Source organism: Sus scrofa, chromosome 2 (genome assembly GCF_000003025.6).
Source record: "Sus scrofa isolate TJ Tabasco breed Duroc chromosome 2, Sscrofa11.1, whole genome shotgun sequence".
In the NCBI taxonomy this organism is placed as follows: Eukaryota; Metazoa; Chordata; class Mammalia; order Artiodactyla; family Suidae; genus Sus; species Sus scrofa.
Window position 1 is genome coordinate 136,980,092 of NC_010444.4, and position 19,020 is coordinate 136,999,111.

At 38.9% G+C, this 19,020-nt stretch overlaps 1 protein-coding gene across 3 annotated transcripts in view; it reads left to right on the top strand.

Annotated features, from left to right (window-relative positions):
• The window catches only part of DDX46 (DEAD-box helicase 46), a 57,683-nt gene that overhangs the window by 7,588 nt on the left and 31,075 nt on the right, over positions 1-19,020 (top strand). For 2 of the 3 annotated variants that reach the window (XM_005655007.3, NM_001246268.1), the window contains 11 exon segments: positions 620-763; positions 1,188-1,284; positions 4,315-4,480; positions 6,320-6,471; positions 7,944-8,057; positions 10,616-10,781; positions 11,482-11,602; positions 12,165-12,340; positions 13,292-13,413; positions 15,182-15,260; positions 17,034-17,116. In XM_005655007.3, the coding sequence (XP_005655064.1) occupies positions 620-763; positions 1,188-1,284; positions 4,315-4,480; positions 6,320-6,471; positions 7,944-8,057; positions 10,616-10,781; positions 11,482-11,602; positions 12,165-12,340; positions 13,292-13,413; positions 15,182-15,260; positions 17,034-17,116 (1,420 nt within the window). 3 annotated transcript variants of the gene reach the window in all.

Consider the following 19,020-nt stretch of genomic DNA (forward strand, 5'->3'; position numbering starts at 1 on the left):
TGCCTGTTACATTTTGTGCTTTTAACCAGTTAAAGAAGCCAATGGTATTTTTATTTATTTATTTGTTTATTTTTGGTTTTTAGGGTCACACACCCCTGGCATATGGAGGTTCCCAGGCTAGGGGTCTAATCAGAGCTACAGCTGCGGGCCTATGCCACAGTCACAGCAACACCAGATCTGAGCCACATCTTCGACCTACACCACAGCATGGCAATACCGGATCCTCAACCCACTGAGCAAGGCCAGGGATCGAACCTGTTTTCCGCTGTGCCACGACAGGAACTCCGCCAGTGGCATTTTTAGTTTTTAAAAAAAAAAAAGAAATAAAAAGAGAAACTTAGATTTTGTGCTAAGGAACATAGATTTCAAGCAGCTATAATTGGCGTTTCCTGTTTTTCAACAAACGTCATTTTGAAATTAGTATTCTCATTTTTTTCATTGACCACTTTTAAGAATTGCCTTTACTTGTTCTCCTTTTAGCCGATTTGATGGTTAATTGAAATCTCTGTCTTTAGTAATGGTGGTAATTAAGAAGCTTCTTTCAACATGACGTAGAACCATGATCTGACATAGAAGCTCCGTGTGGTCATAGAATACATGGAAAGTGTCTTCCTTTCAGGCGTTCCAGAAGTAGAGAGAGAGACCGAAGTCGGGATCGAAGAAGATCTCGAAGTCGAGACAGGAGACGATCACGGAGTAGAAGCCGAGGCCGGAGATCCCGATCTTCTAGTCCTGGCAATAAAAGCAAGAAAGCTGAGAATAGGTAATGTTGCCGTTGGCTGTATCGATCGTGCAGGCTGGGAACGGACTCTCTTCCCTGTGCTTTTTTTTTTTTTTTTTTTTTTTTTTTTTTTGTCTGTTGTTGTTGTTGTTGCTATTTCTTGGGCCGCTCCCGTGGCATATGGAGGTTCCCAGGCTAGGGGTTGAATCAGAGCTGTAGCCACCGGCCTACGCCAGAGGCACAGCAACGCGGGATCCGAGCCGCGTCTGCGACCTACACCACAGCTCACGGCAACGCCGGATCGTTAACCCACTGAGCAAGGGCAGGGACCGAACCCGCAACCTCATGGTTCCTAGTCGGATTCGTTAACCACTGCGCCACGACGGGAACTCCCTAAATATTTTTTAATTAATGTTTCCAAAAACAAATAGATGATGTCCCTTTCTTTTTCTCTCTTTTTTCATAGGTCTAGATCCAAAGAGAAAACAGACAGTGGAGAAAGTTCTAAAGAGAAGAAAAAAGACAAAGATGACAAGGAGGATGAGAAAGAAAAGGATGCTGGCGTATGTTCACTAACATAAATAATCGTATAATACCATATTTGTTTTTGTAATGACAAATTCTTGTTTGTTTTTTTTTTTGTTTTTTTTTTGGTTTTTAGGGCCATACCTTCAGCGTATGATGTAGGTTCCCAGGTCAGGGGTTGAATCAGAGCTACAGCTGATGGCCTGTGCCACAGCAACGCAGGATCTGAGCTGGGTCTGCAACCTACACCACAGCTCATGGCAACACCAGATTCTTAACCCACTGAGCGAGGCCAGGGATCGAACCCGCATCCTCATGGATGCTAATCAGATTTGGTACTGCTGAGCCACAACAGGAACTCCTCTTGTTTGGTTTTTAATGCTATGTTTTATTTTTAAGTAAATGATAACTGATAAATATGTCTTATTTGCTTTTTAGGGCCACACCTATGGCGCGCGCGCGCGCACTCACACACACACACACACACACACACACACACACACACACACACACACACTGCTGCACTTGCAGCATATGGAAGTTTCTGGGCTAGGGGTTGAATTGGAGCTTCACCTGTCAGCCTACTCCATAGCCATAGCAATATCAGACTTGAGCTGCATCTGCGACCTATGCTGCAGCTTGCCAAGGCCAGATCCTTAACCTGCTGAGTGGGGCCAAGAAGTGAACATGCATCCTTATTGGCAATATGTCAGATTTTTAACCCGCCGAGCAACAACAGGAGTTCCCTAACGTAAAGATTTTAGAGGCGTTCTCTTGTGCGGTGGATTAAGCATCTGGTGTTTTCACTGCAGTGGTAGTGGCTTAGGTTGCTGCTGTGATGCAGGTTTGATCCCTTTCTGGGAACTTCCCTATGTCATGGGTGGGGCCAAAAAAGAGAGATTTTTAGACATAATGAAAATGAAAATGTTTGTTTTTGGAGTTCCCTGTGGTGTAATGGGTTAGCTGTCTGGCATTGTCACTCCGGTCTAGGTTGGTGCTGTCTCTCAGGTTTGATCCCTGTCGCGGGAACTGCATGTGCCACGGGTGTGGCTGAAAAAGTAAAAGAAAAAAAATTTCAGGAACAAAGCTTTTTGTTTAAGAAATAAACTTATTTTAGAAGTTCTCACATGTGGCCCAGCCGGTGATGGAGCCAGTTCTGTCATTACAGCAACTTGGTCGCTTCTATGCTGCGGATTCGATCCTGTCCTAGAAACTTCCACACGCTGCAAGTGCGGCCAAAAAAATTTATTTAAAAAAAAACATACAGACATAATCATATTATAAAATACTTGGAGGAGTTCTCCTTGTGACTCAGTAGATTAAGAATCTGACTGCAGAGACTCAGGTTGCTGCGGAGGCGTGAGTTTGATGTCCAGCCTGGTGTAGTTAAAGGGTCCACTGTTGCCGTAGCTGCATGTAGGTCAGTCACAGCTGTGGCTGGGATTAGTCCCTAGCCTGGGAGCTTTCATGTGCTATGGGTGTGGCCATAAAAAAAAAAAATAAAATACCTGGAAAGTCAGAACTAATTCTCTGTAATCCTAGCTGCCCAAAATGCCATCTTCTTCCAATGTGTTAGTTTGTTTTTTTTTTTTTTTTTTTTTTTTTTTTTGGTCTTTTCTAGGGCTGCACCCATGGCATATGGAGGTACCCAGGCTAGGGGTCTAATCAGAGTTGTAGCTGCTGGCCTACACCACAGCCACAGCCACACCAGATCCAAGCCGCGTCTGTGACCTACATCACAGTTCACAGCAACACCGGATACTTAACTCACTGAGGAAGGCCAGGGATTGAACCTGCAACCTCATGGTTCCTAATCGGATTTGTTAACCACTGAGCCATGACAGAAACACCAGTGTTTTCTTTTTTACATGTGTTATTTCCATACCTGTCTATAATGGTAGCATGTATAAGATTTTGACTTCTTTAATGCTTAATCTTTAAGTCCCTGGTTATGACTGAAATTGACTTGCTTTTTCCTCTTGAGAGTATTATAAAAAAGCTTTTTTTTTCTTTCTTTTTTTTTTTTAGGGGTGCACCTACAGCATATGGAGCTTCCCAGGCTATGGGTCAAATCAGAGCTACAGCTGCCAGCTTACACCACAGCCACAGCAATGTAGGATCTAAGCCACATCTGTGACCTACACCACAGCTCACAGCAATGCTGGATCCTTAACCGGTGAGTGAGGCCAGGAATCAAACCCACAACCTCATGGTTCCTAGTTGGATTTGTTTCCCCTTCGCAATGACAAAAACTCCTAAAAATCTTAAAGGCTTTAGAATGGTTGTTCTTGGGAAACTTAGATGTATAGGCTAAAAAAGCATAATTCTTAGTCATATTGATAAATGACTTTTATTTTCTCAGTAACTTATGGTAGGAAATTGCTTTTTTGTGGAGGCAGTCTTGGAGGAGTTTAGAGGATTTAAAGTTGAGAATAAGGAGTTCCCGTCATGGCACAGTGGAAGTGAACCTGACTAGGAACCATGAGGTTGTGGGTTCAATCCCTGGCCTCACTCATTGGGTTAAGGACCCAGCATTGCCTTGAGCTGTGGTGTAGGTTGCATATTCGGCTCAGATCCCACATTACTGTGGCTGTGGTCTAGGCCGGTGGCTACAGCTCTGATTCCACCCCTATCCTGGAAATCTCTGTGTGCCACGGATGTAGCCCTGAAAAAAAAAGCAAAAAAAAAAAGTAAAGTTGAAAATGAAGTAATAAGTAGAGACTTTGCTAGTTTATTTAGTTTCCACTTTTTAGGGAGAAACTGCTTTAAGGGAGAAAGCAATGTGTGCATATTGCTTGTAACTAAAATGAGACTGATGGTGTTTGAAATCTGTCTTTCTGCTTTCTTAGTTGATGCTTTTTATTGTAATTTCATTTTGCTGGTTTATTACTGGACATATTTAAAATGTGTGTGATCTAAATGTGGTCTAAATTTAGGAGTTTTGTGGATACAGCTATTTTTCCTTTTCGTTTTTTGTGTTTCGTAGAAGTGTTTCAGAATGTCATTTGGAGTAAAATCATTAATCTTTATTTCCCTCTTTCTCTTTCTCTTTTTTTTTCTTCCCCAAGAACTTTGACCAGAATAAGCTGGAAGAGGAAATGAGAAAGCGAAAAGAAAGGGTAGAAAAATGGCGAGAAGAGCAACGTAAAAAGGCCATGGAAAACATAGGGGAACTGAAAAAGGAAATCGAAGAGATGAAACAAGGGAAAAAATGGAGTTTAGAAGACGATGATGGTAGATTCATTTGTTATAGCCCTTACAATAATTCGTGTAAAATATTCTAGAATTATGGGTAGTATTTCATACTGGGATTTTGGGGCTGTTTTTATTGTGGAAAAATGTGCATAACATAGCGTTTACTTAAACATTTTGAAGTGCGCAATTAGATGACAGTAAGGACATTTACAGTGCTGTGCAGTCACCACTGTCCATTTCCAGAACTTTTTCATCATTCCACACAAAAACTCTGTAGCCATTAAATATTAATTCTCCATCCTGCCCTTTGCCTTCCCTCCCATCTCTGGTCACGTCTCATCCACTTTTTGTTTCTGTGAATTTGCCTATTTTAGATACTTCATATAAACGGAATCAAGAAACATTTGTCCTTTTGTATTTACCTTACATTACTTGGCTAAATGCCTTCAGGTTCACCCATGTTGCCGCATGAATCAGAATTTGCCTCCTTTTTAAGGCTGGATATTATGTTGTAGGTGTGCCCCACGTTTTCTTTACCTCTTCATCTCTTGTCCCATAGATCCATGGTTTCCATGTTTCGGCTTTTGGAAATAATACGACTGAGTCTTGGTGTGCAAGCATCTGAGTCTCAGTGAATAGAGTGGAATCGCTCTATTCATATTGAGATTTTTTTTACTTCCTTACAATATTTATATTAAAATTATAGAGTACTGTTCAGTAAGGATCACTGATTTTACTTTGGAGTGGAGAATTGAGTGCTTACGGACACAGTCAATACCTCTTTAATTTATTTCCAATACAAGTATTAGTAAAACATGCCCTCTTATTTTTGTGTAACTTAGAAGAGAAACCTTTACCCTCTATACTTTATTTTGACTTTTTAGATTTTAGTAAAGTGGGAGAATGTGGAAGGCTATAGGAAGAGGGAATTTTGTTCCATTTTCTGTGAAAATTCCTGTGAATTTTTCATTCTTAGTGAAAGTTCCACAGGGTGATTTGTTTTAAATAGATGAATGAATTATATCTTTATTGGTGATGATGGCTTAGTTATGTAAAAAACATTAGTTTTTTTTTTTTTTTTAGGGCTGCACTTGCAGCATATGGAAGTTCTCAGGCCAGGGCTCCAGTTGGAGCTGCAGCTGAGGCCTACATCACAGGCATAGCAACACCAGATCCAAGCTGCATTTGCAGCCTATGCTGAAACTTGCAGCAGTGGTGGATCCTTAACTCACTGAGTGAGGATCAAAATGGCATCCTCACGGAGACTCTATTGGGTCCTTAACCTGCTGACCCACAATGGGAACTCCTAGATTATCTTTAATCAAGAATGTGTTGTTATTTTTTCTTCTGTGATTTAAAGAAAGGTGATTGAAAGAAGAGAAATAAACATACTCATTAAACATATTTTAGCAAACAGTTTTTGGTCTACTAGTGTAGTCGTAAAACAATATTGGAGATCCATTTTTTTAGATGTATTAGTCTTTCTGCTCCTTCCTTCCTCTTCCCTTCCCTTTTTTTTGGCTGCATCCCTGTCATGTGGAAGTTCCTGATCCAGGGATCGAACCCATGCCACAGCAGCGACCCAAGCCGCTGCAGTGAAAACACTGGATCCCTAATCTTCTGCACCATGAGAGAATCCCTCTGCTTCTGTTCAGTTTATCAATTTAGAATTCATTTATTATTAGTGTTATTCAAAACTAATATATACTTCATTTAAAACCTTGTCAGTGGTAGTATTTGAACTGCCTTATGCCTGGGTTAATTGGAAAGGGGTGTCCGGATAGTGTGAGAGAACGCATGAGTGGTGGGGTGCGGTCTGACTGTGAAGTATTTCCTTTGGAAACACAGGATCAAAGAAAGTGTATTCTGCTCTTTTAGATGATGAAGATGATCCTGCAGAGGCTGAAAAGGAAGGAAATGAAGTGGAGGGTGAAGAGTTAGATCCGTTAGATGCTTACATGGAAGAAGTGAAAGAGGAAGTAAAAAAGTTTAATATGAGAAGTGTGAAAGGTGGTGGGGGAAATGAAAAGGTATGGAATTTTCTCCTATTTTATTTTTTTTCCTATTTTATTTTGAAAGATACATATTCCCAGTTGGATAACTTGAATTCATTGTCATGTTGACCTGCTGACTTACATGACTTGAAAGTTCATGTCCCCCCATCCCTGTTCAGAAGTGTCAGTACTTTTTCTAAATAGCACAGATACTAGTGTTATTTTATTTATTTTGGGGGTGAGTGGTTGGGGGCGGGACATCCCCCAGCACATGGGGGTTCCCAGGCTCGGGGTTGAATTGGAGCTGCAGCTGCCAGCCTCTGCCACAGCAACTCATGATCTGAGCCTTGTCTGCGACCTACTCCACAGGTCACGGCCCGCCAGATCCTTAACCCACTGAGTGAGGCCAGGGATTGAACCTGCATCCTCGTGATACTAGTTGGGTTCCTTACCTCTGAGCCATGATGGGAACTCCGTAGTTTTTTATTTTATTTTTTTTCCCCTTTTTTAGGGCTGCACCTACAGCATATGGGGTTCCCAGGCTAGGGATCACCAGGGATTGAACCTGCAACCTCATGGTTCCTAGTCGGATTTGTTTCTGTTGTGCCACAATGGGAACTCCCCTAGTGTTCTTTTAAAAGTCACTCTTACCACTATTACATTTGTGCAGTATCTTTGCTTGCTTTTTACCTTCTCAGTAGGTCTCTCCAGACTTCATCACTCTCATCTTACATTCCTGATCCTCTTTACCTAGTTTATTTTTCTTTTTCTTTCTTTCTTTTTTTTTTTTTTTTTTGGTCTTTTTGCTATTTCTTTGGGCCGCTCCCGCGGCATATGGAGATTCCCAGGCTAGGGGTCGAATCGGAGCTGTAGCCACCGGCCTACACCAGAGCCACAGCAATGCGGGATCCGAGCCGCGTCTGCAACCTACACCACAGCTCACGGCAACGCCGATCATTAACCCACTGAGCAAGGGCAGGGACCGAACTTGCAACCTCATGGTTCCTAGTCGGATTCGTGAACCACTGCGCCACGACGGGAACTCCTATTTTTCTTTTTCTTAATAGCATTTATTACCCTTTGACAAATTATATAATTTTTGTTGTGTTTATCATTTGTTCCTTCTTTCTTCTAAAAACTCCCCAAGAACTGTGGTCTTTACCTACTTTGTTTATTGTTTCATTGTAAGGTCCCAGAATAGTGTTGGGCTTGTCAAATCAGTGAAAAGTATTATTTAGTAGTATTTTTAAAATAAATCATATTACATAATATTATAAAATTGTATATTATAGAGTAAATTATTAATGTTACAAAATATAATGCAGTTTTATCAGATTTTAAAATTTAATCAAGTTATTAAGGAAAAAGTACTTTTTACTTTTTCATTAATTTGTCACTAAAAATTAAATTAATTTAAATTATAAATTGTGGCCATTACTGTGTTTCAGTTGGTATATAATTTGTGTTTCAATTTTGCAAAATATTTTATACATATTTTTTTATTTTAGAAGTCTGGGCCAACAGTCACAAAAGTTGTCACTGTTGTGACAACTAAAAAAGCAGTCGTAGATTCTGATAAGAAGAAAGGTGAGCTGATGGAGAATGACCAGGATGCCATGGAGGTAATTCTTCATTAATTCTGACTGTTTTAATAATCTGTATGGGAAAAGAATCTGAAAAAGAATGACACTATGACTATGCATAACAATCACTTTGCTGCACACCTGGAACTAACACAACATTGTGAATCAACTCCGATATAAAATAAAAATTAAACGAAAAACACATAAATAAATGTAACGGTAGTACTTTTCTCAGTACTGTCCTAGAAGTATTTATTAGACAGCATTGATAGAGATGTGCTTTTCAGTTATGCAGTGTACTGTTAGGAAGAATTCTTGCTGTTCTTAACAGTGTTGTAGCTGAATATCCAGTTGGTAGAATGTTCTAACATCTTTGTCCTCATGCTATAGATGCTCACTTTTTTATATTTATTTATTTTTATTTTTTTTTGCTTTTTAGGGCTACACCTGCAGCATATGGAATTTCCCAGGTGAGGGGTCGAATCAGAGCTGCATCCTCCGGCCTATATCACAGCCAAGCAATGCAGGATCTGAGCCGTGTCTGTGACCTACACCACAGCTCACAGCAATGCTGAGTCCTTAACCCACTGAGCAAGGCGAGGGATCGAACCCATATGCTCATGGATACTAGTCAAGTTCATTACTGCTGAGCTACGACCAGAACTCTTCACTTTTTAATTGAAGTATAATTGATGTGCAATGTTGTCTTAGTTTCAGATATACAACAAAGTAATACATATATATATAATATGTATTTTATTCTTTTCCATTATAAGTTATCACAAGATATTGAATATAGTTCCCTGTGTTATACAGCAAAATTCTTTTTTTTTTTTTTTTTTGTCTTTTGTCTTTTGTCTTTTTGTTGTTGTTGTTGTTGTTGTTATTGTTGCTATTTCTTGGGCCGCTCCCGCGGCATATGGAGGTTCCCAGGCTAGGGGTTGAATCGGAGCTGTAGCCACCGGCCTACGCCAGAGCCACAGCAACGCGGGATCCGAGCCGCATCTGCAACCTACACCACAGCTCACGGCAACGCAGGATCCTTAACCCACTGAGCAAGGGCAGGGACCAAACCGGCAACCTCATGGTTTCTAGTTGGATTCGCTAACCGCTGCGCCACGACGGGAACTCCAGCAAAATTCTTATTGTCTATTTTATATATAGTAATGTGTATCTCTTGGTAACCATAAATGTGTTTTCTTTATTGGGCCTGTTTCTTTCCATTTTTTTGGCTATGCTCATGGCTTATGGAAGTTCCTGGGGCAGGGACTGAACTGGTGCTGCAGTTGCACCTGTGTGACAGCTGCAGCAACACTGGATCCTTCACCTGGGATCTTCCAGGGCAGATCTTCCACAAGGAAGAGAACTTCCAGGGTCTTTTTCTGTTTTGTAAATAAATTCACTTATATTATTATTTAGATTCCATATATAAGTGGTATCATATAATATTTATCTTTGGCTGATTTCATTTAGTACAATATTCTCTAGTTTCATCTGTGTTGCTGCAAATGTTTATGCTCACTTGATGGGGTAACCCTTTTCTATCATCAGCTCATCCCAGACTTAGAATAGGGAGAGAAGAAATGATGTGATAGAATGAATTAGATTTTTTTCTATTAACATGCATTGTAAAGATTTATATAGAGAGAACTTAGCAAAACTTCCTTAAAGCCATGTTAGAATTTTTTTTTTTTTTTTTTTTTTTTTTTTTGCCTTTTTGCTATTTCTTTGGGCCGCTCCCACGGCATATGGAGGTTCCCAGGCTAGGGGTCGAATTGGAGCTGCAGCCACCGGCCTACGCCAGAGCCACAGCAACGCGGGATCCGAGCCGCATCTGCAACCTACACCACAGCTCACGGCAACGCTGGATCGTTAACCCACTGAGCAAGGGCAGGGACCGAACCCGCAACCTCATGGTTCCTAGTCGGATTCGTTAACCACTGCACCAGGATGGGAACTCCTAGAATTATTTTTTTTAATTTAAGCTTTTAGTTTTATATTGTTACTGTTTGTAACTTTTTTTTTTTTTTTTTTTTTAGTTCTGCACCTGTGGCATATGAACGTTCCCAGGCTAGGGGTCGAATTGGAGCTACAGCTGCTGGCCTACAGTATAGCCACAGCAACGCTAGATTCAAGCTGCATCTGAGACCCATACCGTATAGCTCACAGCAGTGCCGGATCCTTAACCCACTGAGCAGGGCCAGGGATCGAACCCAAATCCTCATGGATACTATTTGGGTTTGTTACCACTAAGCCACAACAGGAACTACCTTGTTGTTATAACTTTCTGTGAGGCAAAGAAAAAATTAAACTAATTCAGAAAATAAAGCCAAAAAATCTTTTTCAGGAGAGAATGGTTTTAAAAGCTAGTAGGGGAAGGGTTCTTTTGTGGCCTAGCAGGTTAAGGATCTGGCATTTTCATTGCTATGGGTCAGGTCAGGTCACTGCTGTGGCTTGGGTTTGATCCCTGGCCCAGGAACTTCTGTATGCCATGGCTTCGGCCAAAAATAAGAATAAAAATAAAAGCTAGGGGTATTTAATCCCATAAGGGGAAAGTAGTAATGGATTTAGCTCATAATTTTTCTCTTTAATTACAGTATTCTTCAGAGGAGGAGGAAGTTGATCTTCAGACGGCCCTGACAGGTTATCAGACAAAGCAGAGAAAGCTTCTAGAACCAGTCGATCATGGAAAAATTGAATATGAACCATTCAGAAAAAATTTTTATGTTGAAGTTCCAGAACTGGCAAAAATGTCTCAAGAGGGTAACGTTTTTATTCGTTTATTGGTTATTGTGGGAACAGAGGAGAACACACTTTACCTTACCTGGGAGCCATGTCAATAGGCCTCTGAGTTGATGCAGGAGGAATTTGCCTGGCTTACCTGAAGAACTAAGCAACTAGAGAGGGAACTAGAAGGTAAGAAGTCATTCTAGAGAGTGGGACAACATCCGCAAAGATGTGCAGCAGTGAGAAATTAGTGTGTTTTGGAAACATTAAAAAAAGGAGCAAAAATTAGTTTGGCTCATGTGGTTTAAATGTTTGTGGTTGAAAATACTCATCCTGTGCAGTTAACAAATAGGATATTGTTAGCCTTGTCTGAGGTTTGAGTTAGGAACCAATGTCAATGTTGTGATACCGAAAGAATAAAGATAATTTGGGCAAGTCTTGCTTGAAGAACTGTCGTTGTATAACTTGCCAATCATTGTTCTTTTATTGTTGGTACAATTTAAGTCAAAAGAGAAGCCAAATTGCAGAAACGGGGCTGTTTTTTACCTCTAGTCGGTTGCTACTCGAATCACTTTGAGCTGTTTAACACTTTGTCATATCGCCTTTCTGTGGAATTACCTTTGGGAGCCCTAAGAAAAAGTCAAAGAGTCTTAATCTTACCATGCCTAATGGAAAAGTAGAAAGCACTCATATAGACCAATATTGAAGAGTTTTTAATCTGGATTTTGTTTTGCAGAGGTGAATGTATTTCGGTTGGAAATGGAAGGCATTACTGTCAAAGGAAAAGGTTGCCCCAAACCAATTAAATCTTGGGTTCAGTGTGGGATTTCCATGAAAATCTTAAATTCTCTCAAAAAGTAAGTGTTTAGTGGTTGTCCACATTGTTCATTATCTTGCTACTCAAAATAGCCCTTTGCACAAATAATTCCTTTGCTTACATTTTTATTGTGATGGAAACACTTGATTATTTTTCTTAAAGAGCTTTAAGTGAGATATAATATACATACCATAAAGTTTACCCTTTAAAGCTTACAATTTGATAATTTTTAGTGTATTTGTGGGATTGTGTAGCCATTACCATAATCTAATTCTAGAACATTTTCATTGTCCCAAGAGAAGACCGGTATCCATTCATTGTCATTTTTTCTCTCTTCTCCACATTAGGCAGCCACTGTTGTACTGTTTCTAAAGATTTATCTATTCTGAACATTTCGTATGGATGAGATAATAATGTAGTCTCGTGACTGGCTTTTTCACTTAGCGAAGCAATTTATTTATGATATAAAATGTCTCAGTACTTCATTCCTTTTTGCCAAAGAAAGTTTTACCGTATGGTTATACATTTTGGAAAACCTTTACACTTTGAGAGGCCCAGAGATCACAGTTCTTACTTTGTCTTCCTTTGGTTTGCTTTTTAAGGCATGGTTATGAAAAGCCCACGCCAATCCAGACCCAGGCGATTCCTGCTATAATGTCTGGACGAGATTTGATTGGTATTGCCAAGACAGGAAGTGGAAAGACCATTGCCTTTCTGTTGCCCATGTTTAGACACATCATGGATCAGAGGTCTTTAGAAGAAGGCGAGGGACCAATAGGTACAATTCCTTTCATTAAACTTTCTTTGCAGGTAACAACTTTGTTGTCAGTTAATCAGAGAGACGTGATGCTTTGTAATGTTAATTATAACAATAAAGATGTCTTATGTACATTTCCTTTACAAATTTGGCACTTTGGGGCTGATTTCCCCTTACCAGCAGGTGGAGTGAGAATCTTCAGAGCTCTGGCGTGACATCTCAGACGTACAAAAACAGCCTCTCCTGGCACAGCTCAGTTTTTAAACTCTGACCTGGCAGGTAGACTCCTCGTGCATCTATCTGTTTATTTATGTTGAGGTTTGTTCTTAGCCCATATCAGTGGATCTATAAACTCAACATAAGACTGTAGGGAAGTGTATTTCTTTTTTTCTTCTTCTTCTTCTTTTTTTTTTTTTATTTTTATTTGCCTTAAAAGGCTGTAGTGCCAGCATTTCATTCAGGAGTAGGTCTTCAGATTCCGTTTTCTTGATTCACTTGGCAGAGATCTCTTCTCCAAAATTTGAGTAGGGTTTCGGAAAGTTGTTCAACTCCTCTCTTGGCAGCAGAGGGCACAGTACATTTCTCCTCTGCCTGTGCCCCTCAGACCAAGGCTGTTTCCGGAAGCCACGGCATAGTTCTGCAGCACAGTGAGTTACTTGATTGCCTTTGCTCTGTGATTTGCCGTAGAGAATGATTTGCATTCTTGTCAACCAAGTATTTTCCTGGTGGTCGAGTAAGGCATTTAACTCTTCCTTCCAATAGCATGTTCTTAAAACCTACTTAAAATTATCCTTTGCCGCAATCTCTGCTATTATAAAAACTTTTGAAAAAGAGTTTTCAGAGGTACATAAAATAAATGAAAATGGAAATTAGACTAAGATCTGAACTGGATTGCAGAGGTTGAATTTAACACTAAAGCTTAGCCTCCCAAGAATTTTGGTGGTTAGGCTTTTGACATATTTTTCTTTTCAGCTGTCATCATGACTCCAACTCGAGAACTGGCTTTGCAAATTACTAAAGAATGTAAGAAATTTTCGAAGACCTTGGGCCTTAGAGTGGTCTGTGTTTATGGAGGAACAGGAATCAGTGAGCAGGTAGTTATAAAAGGAACATTCAGTTTTTCCAGCCTTTTTTATTGTTTAAATTGAGTGATTTAATAACGTAAAAGTGATTTTTCTTTTTAGTATTGTAATTGCTTCTAAAAATCTTAAAAATGAGGTGTGCAGGAGTTCCTGCTGTGGTGCAGCACGATCACTGTTGTCTCTGCATCAGGAGGTCCTCCTATCCTAGGCCTGGCCCAGTGGGTTAAGGATTCAGTGTTGCTGCAGCTGTGGCGTAGGTCGCAACTCCAGCTCAGATCTGAGCCCTGGCCCAGGAACTCCATAGCCATAGGGTGCCCCCACAAAAACAAATGAGGTATGAAAATAATGGTAAGAATGAATTATGTTAGAGTTCCTGTTGTGGCTCAGTGGAAACCAATCTGGCTAGTATCCATGAGGATGCAGTTTCGATCCCTGGCCTCGCTTAGTGAGTTAAGGATCAGCGTTGTCATGAGCTGTGGTGTAGGTCACAGACGAGGCTCAGATCCAGATCCCGTGTTGATGTGGCTGTGGTGTAGACCGGCAGCTACAACTCCGATTGGACTCCTAGCTTGCGGGGGCGGAGGGGGGGGATGAATTACGTTAAAGTCACATTTTAGAATTTTTGAATGATTTTCATACCTTAGCTTTGTTTTTCTTGTCTTTCTCCACTCAAGGAAGCACATATGTTTTCCGTTTTATAAATGTTAAAATGTTCAGAAAGGTTAAATTGAGCAAAATCTTTAGGTTAATAAGACTTTATCCTGGAATTTGGGTCTTCTGATTCCTGGACCAGCATTTATTTTCTCTAAGTGACATCTTTAAAGGGTGATGAGTGGAATGTGTTGATATCAGAGTTTAATCTGCATTCTTTTTTTTGGCCATGCCTTCAGCATGCGGAAGTTCCTGGGATAGGGATCAAACCTGTGCCAAAGCAGTAACCTGAGCCTCTGCCGTGGCATAGCTGGATCTTTAACCTGTGGGGCCACAAGGGTACTCCTTGAACTTAATTTTCTAAGTTTATCTTTGTCAGTTTTTTTTGGCCACACCCTATAGTAATAAATTTACAAAATAAGCTGGTATGTGCATGCACATTTATATAAAGCCATACAGAGTTTTGGAGTTCCTGTCGTGGCTTAGCAGAAACAAATCTATTATTCATGGGAATGCAGATTTGATCCTGGGCCTTGCTTAGTGGGTTAAGGATCTGGTATTGCCATGAGCTTTGGTGTAGGTTGCAGACATTGCTAGGATCTGCGTTGCTGTGGGTGTGCCGTAAACCAGTGGTACAGCTCTGATTTGACCCCCAGCCTGGGAACCTCCATATGCTGCGGGTGCGGCCCTAAAAAGACAAAAAATAAAGTCATACCGAGTTTTAAGATACCTAATATATTCTTATATTTTATGTTCTATTTCATTTTTAAAATATAGGTTGCGATTTAACTGATTTTTTGATTCACTAATGGAAACAACTCTCAATTGTTTGATATGTCAAACTTATTTACTCCTCTCTCATGTTCCTTTCTTGGTTTTTAGGGATCTTCAAATTAAAATTGGTAAAAATCTCTAGGTTCATTGATTTCAAAGTTAGAGCATCTTGTGGTCTTGTTGCTACCACCTGTTCCTTCAGTAGTGTTCCAGCATTCCAAAGAGGCTTTGATGTCTTCTAATTGGACCTCTCTGTTTTGCCTTATGGAGCTATGCAAGGACCTTGGGCAGTATTTTCAAACCTGTAATTAAGCATTAGTGATAAGTAGACTATAAATTTTTTTTTTTTTATTAGATTGCTGAGCTGAAAAGAGGTGCTGAAATTATTGTTTGCACACCTGGTCGAATGATTGACATGTTAGCAGCTAACAGTGGTAAGTCAGGAGTGGGTTTTTTTTGGTTTTCTTTTCTCTTTTTTTGAATTCTATACATTTTTGTTAAAGCAGATACAAGAAACCACCAAAAGGTTTCTACATTTCTTCTTAAAGTTGTAATATCTTAAAATTTGTATTGTAACAAGCTTATTGTTGCAAGTGGTCACAATATTTTTGCAATTTAATGTAAACTTTCTTTTGAGAACCATACCATCTGATTTTTTTTTTTAGCATTTAATATGGATTCTTAATCCAATTTTGGCTTAGCTTTGTTTTTAAGAGGGTGTGGGTCTTTTTTTTTTAATTGTACAATTTAGACTTTTTTTCTTCTTAGGAGCTAGGGTCTTCTTACAATACTAGATAAATTAAGATATTGCAGCTTTAAGAAATTTTATCTTTTGTAAATATTGCATGTTTTAGCTCAAATATTGTGCTTTGTTAAATTATTCCCTATCAAAACTGTTACTAAACTGTTGACATTATTTAACTTCTGTGGAGAAAGGCCCTTCAAGATTTATAGAACTGGGCTTCCGAGACTTAAACCATCAAAGGTAGGTAATTTAATGCTGTTCCCAATCTTGCAAAACTAATTGGAGCTGCACATGTACCTATGGAATATTTAAATATTAGAAAGCATTGATTATGCCTCATTTCTCTTTTTTGAAGAAAATGCTTTTGAAGGTTTACATTGTAGTATTCTGTGTATATATAGATATATATTCTCATTTAAAATAGAGTATTTAAAACTAGAGAAATGCATGTTTCTAATAGCATTTTGCTTGAATTTCTGTGTACATTTAATTCTAATTCTACATGAAATTGGTAAAGTGACATGAACTTGATGTCATTGTGCTTACACAGCATATGAAGTGTTTGGGTTGAATGTTGATGAAATAATCCCTTGTTTTTTCTCAATGCTGCATTGGTTAAGTTTCCTCTGAAATTCATCTTGATTAATTTTGCCTTTTCCCCTTACCCTTCAGTTTATGTTTAATAACTATTTTATACGTGTTTTTGCCAGGTGATTGAATCAACAGTTGGTAGAAATGCTTGTGTTAATGCCCTAGAAAGGGGTTCCTGTGTGTGTAGTTAGTTTTCCCTGGTTAAGAAGCCAGTTGCATTTATTTAAACCAGTGGGAACACTGAGTAAATTTGGATTCGTACCTTTGTATAGAAAAATGTGTCTTTGTAATACATCTGGCTTTTAGAATTTTTGCACAGTATGTTACTGATATTGAATAGTTACTTATTAATGTTTTGACATGCCCATTAGAACCTTCTTACTTTATATAAGTAGGTTATGTACTACGTAATGTATTATAAAGAGAGATTTTCTACGTCTGAAATAGTTAGCACTGGAATTTGCTTTCCACACATACGCTGTAATCTCTAATATGTTTTTTCCTAGGTGATGCTGTCAGATAATGGCTGATGTGGCTCGATGCTCCATCTCAGTCTTAGTTTTATGATGTGTTTTGGAGAGGGCTGTTTTCTGAATTTTACAGGTTCTTCAGGCCCTATGATGGTATGCAAGAGACGAGTTTGACAAAATAAAGGGCCTCATGTACCCATTGTCAGAAAGTATTTGCCATTAGATTAAGCTATTGTAAACCAAAATTTCTTTTCACTGTTTAAAGATACCTAACTTACCCCTCTGGTTAAGTCAGGCATTTTAGTTCCCTGTACAGTTTTTTAAAGTTTTTGGTAGTCATAAAATGAATTGTGACTGATTTTTAGTTTTCTTTTTGTCTTTATTTTTTTTCCTCATGTTAGGTCGGGTTACAAATCTTCGAAGAGTGACATATGTTGTTTTAGATGAAGCAGACAGAATGTTTGACATGGGTTTTGAACCACAGGTATTCATTTAATTTCTTAGTTTTTTGAAGTATAAAATAAACATCGTAACTACATGAGAATGAAGTATATGTTTATATGTTTCCTGAAATTCTCACACACATTTCTATTTGTGTGGTAACACATTGGATTGAGAACATAGGGAATTGAAATAGATATTTCTGTTTTGGATTCTTTTTTTTTTTAATCTCAATTAATTTTATTACATTTATAGTTGTGCAGTGATCATCACAACCCAGTTTTATAGCATTTCCATCCCAAACCCCCAGCCCATCCCCTCCACCCCCCCAACCTGTTTCCTTTGGAAACCACAAGTATTTCAAAGTCTGTGAGTCAGTATCTGTTTTGAAAATAAGTTCATTGCATCTTCTTTTTAGATTTGACATATAAGTGATAACATGACGTTCATGTCTCACTGACTAACTTCACTTAGCATGATAATTTCTAGGTCCATCCATGTTGCTGTAAATGCCATTATTTCTTTCCTTTTTATGGCTGAGTAATTGTCCATTTTATGTGTGTGTGTGTGTGTGTGTGTGTGTGTGTATATACACACATTGTGTTGGGGGGGGTTAATTTTTTTTTTTTTTATGTTTTTGCTTTTGAGGGCCACATTTGTGGCCACATTTGTTCCCAGGCTAGGGGTCCAATCAGAGCTACAGTCGCTGGCCTACGCCACAGCCACAGCCACAGCAATGTCAGATCTGAGCCGTGTCTGCGACCTACACAATAGCTCACGGCAACAACAGATCCTTAACCCACTGACTGAGGCCACAACGGGAACTCTTGTCCTTTAATTTTTTTAATGTTTCTTCGTATTTTCCATCTCTTGTCATTTTGCCCTACTATAAGATTTCCTATGCTCTGAGCTTTCAACCTGTTACTGAATTTTTAAGTTCTGTTTTCATAGTCTTAACTTCTGAAAGTTCTTTTCTCTGAGTTTTTATTTTAAATGGCATACTGTTCTTGTTTTCATAGATAACAGAAATTTCTTAGGTTTTTCTGGATATTGATAGTGGTATTTTGAAATTTTTATCTCCTTGCATAATTTCTCTCTTCTTGGCATTTTTCTTTCTGTTTGCCATTGTATTTGAAACCTTTAAGTTAAACAGACTCAAGAACAATGAAATTGTGTTATATTTGTTTAAGAAATTTTAATTTTAATTTTCCCACAAGGAAAACATCCATTTTTTACTAGCAACTTTTTCCGGATGTTAAGGGAGTAAATATAATTATTTACTAATCATACTTTATTTCCCAGGATAAAAAAGAGGGAATACTCATCAATTTATAAGGTCATTATAACATTATAATCTCCCCCCCCCTTTCTTTTAAATGGCCAAACTGGAGGCATATAGAAGTTCCTGGGCCAGAGTTTGAATCCAAGCCATAGCTGTGACCTACACTGCAGCTGGCGCAATGCCAGATCCTTTGACTGTGCTGGGCTAGGGATTGAACCTGCACCTCTGCAGCACCTTGAGCTGCTGCACTTGGATTCTTAACCCACTGTGCCATAGCAGGAACTCTTATAATCTTTTACTTTTAAAAGAACTCTGTTAAAATCTACTTATATACCATAAAATTCACCTTTCCAAAATGTGTAATAGGATAGTTTATAGTACACGTATGTGTAGCCATCACCACAATCCAGTTTTAGAACATCTTTTTCACCAGAAGTGTATCTTGTGCCTTGCATTCATTTCCTGTGTCTAGCCCAAAGCAGCTGCTAATTTTCTTTCTGTTTTAAAAGATCTGCCTTTTCTGGAGATTTCACATAAATGGAATCATACAGTGTACCTCCGGCTTATATTTATTTCACTTAGAATATGTATTTGAGGTTCATCTGTCTTCCTCCTTTTATTGCTGAGTAATTACTATTCCATCATAGGGATGTATTTTTATTTAG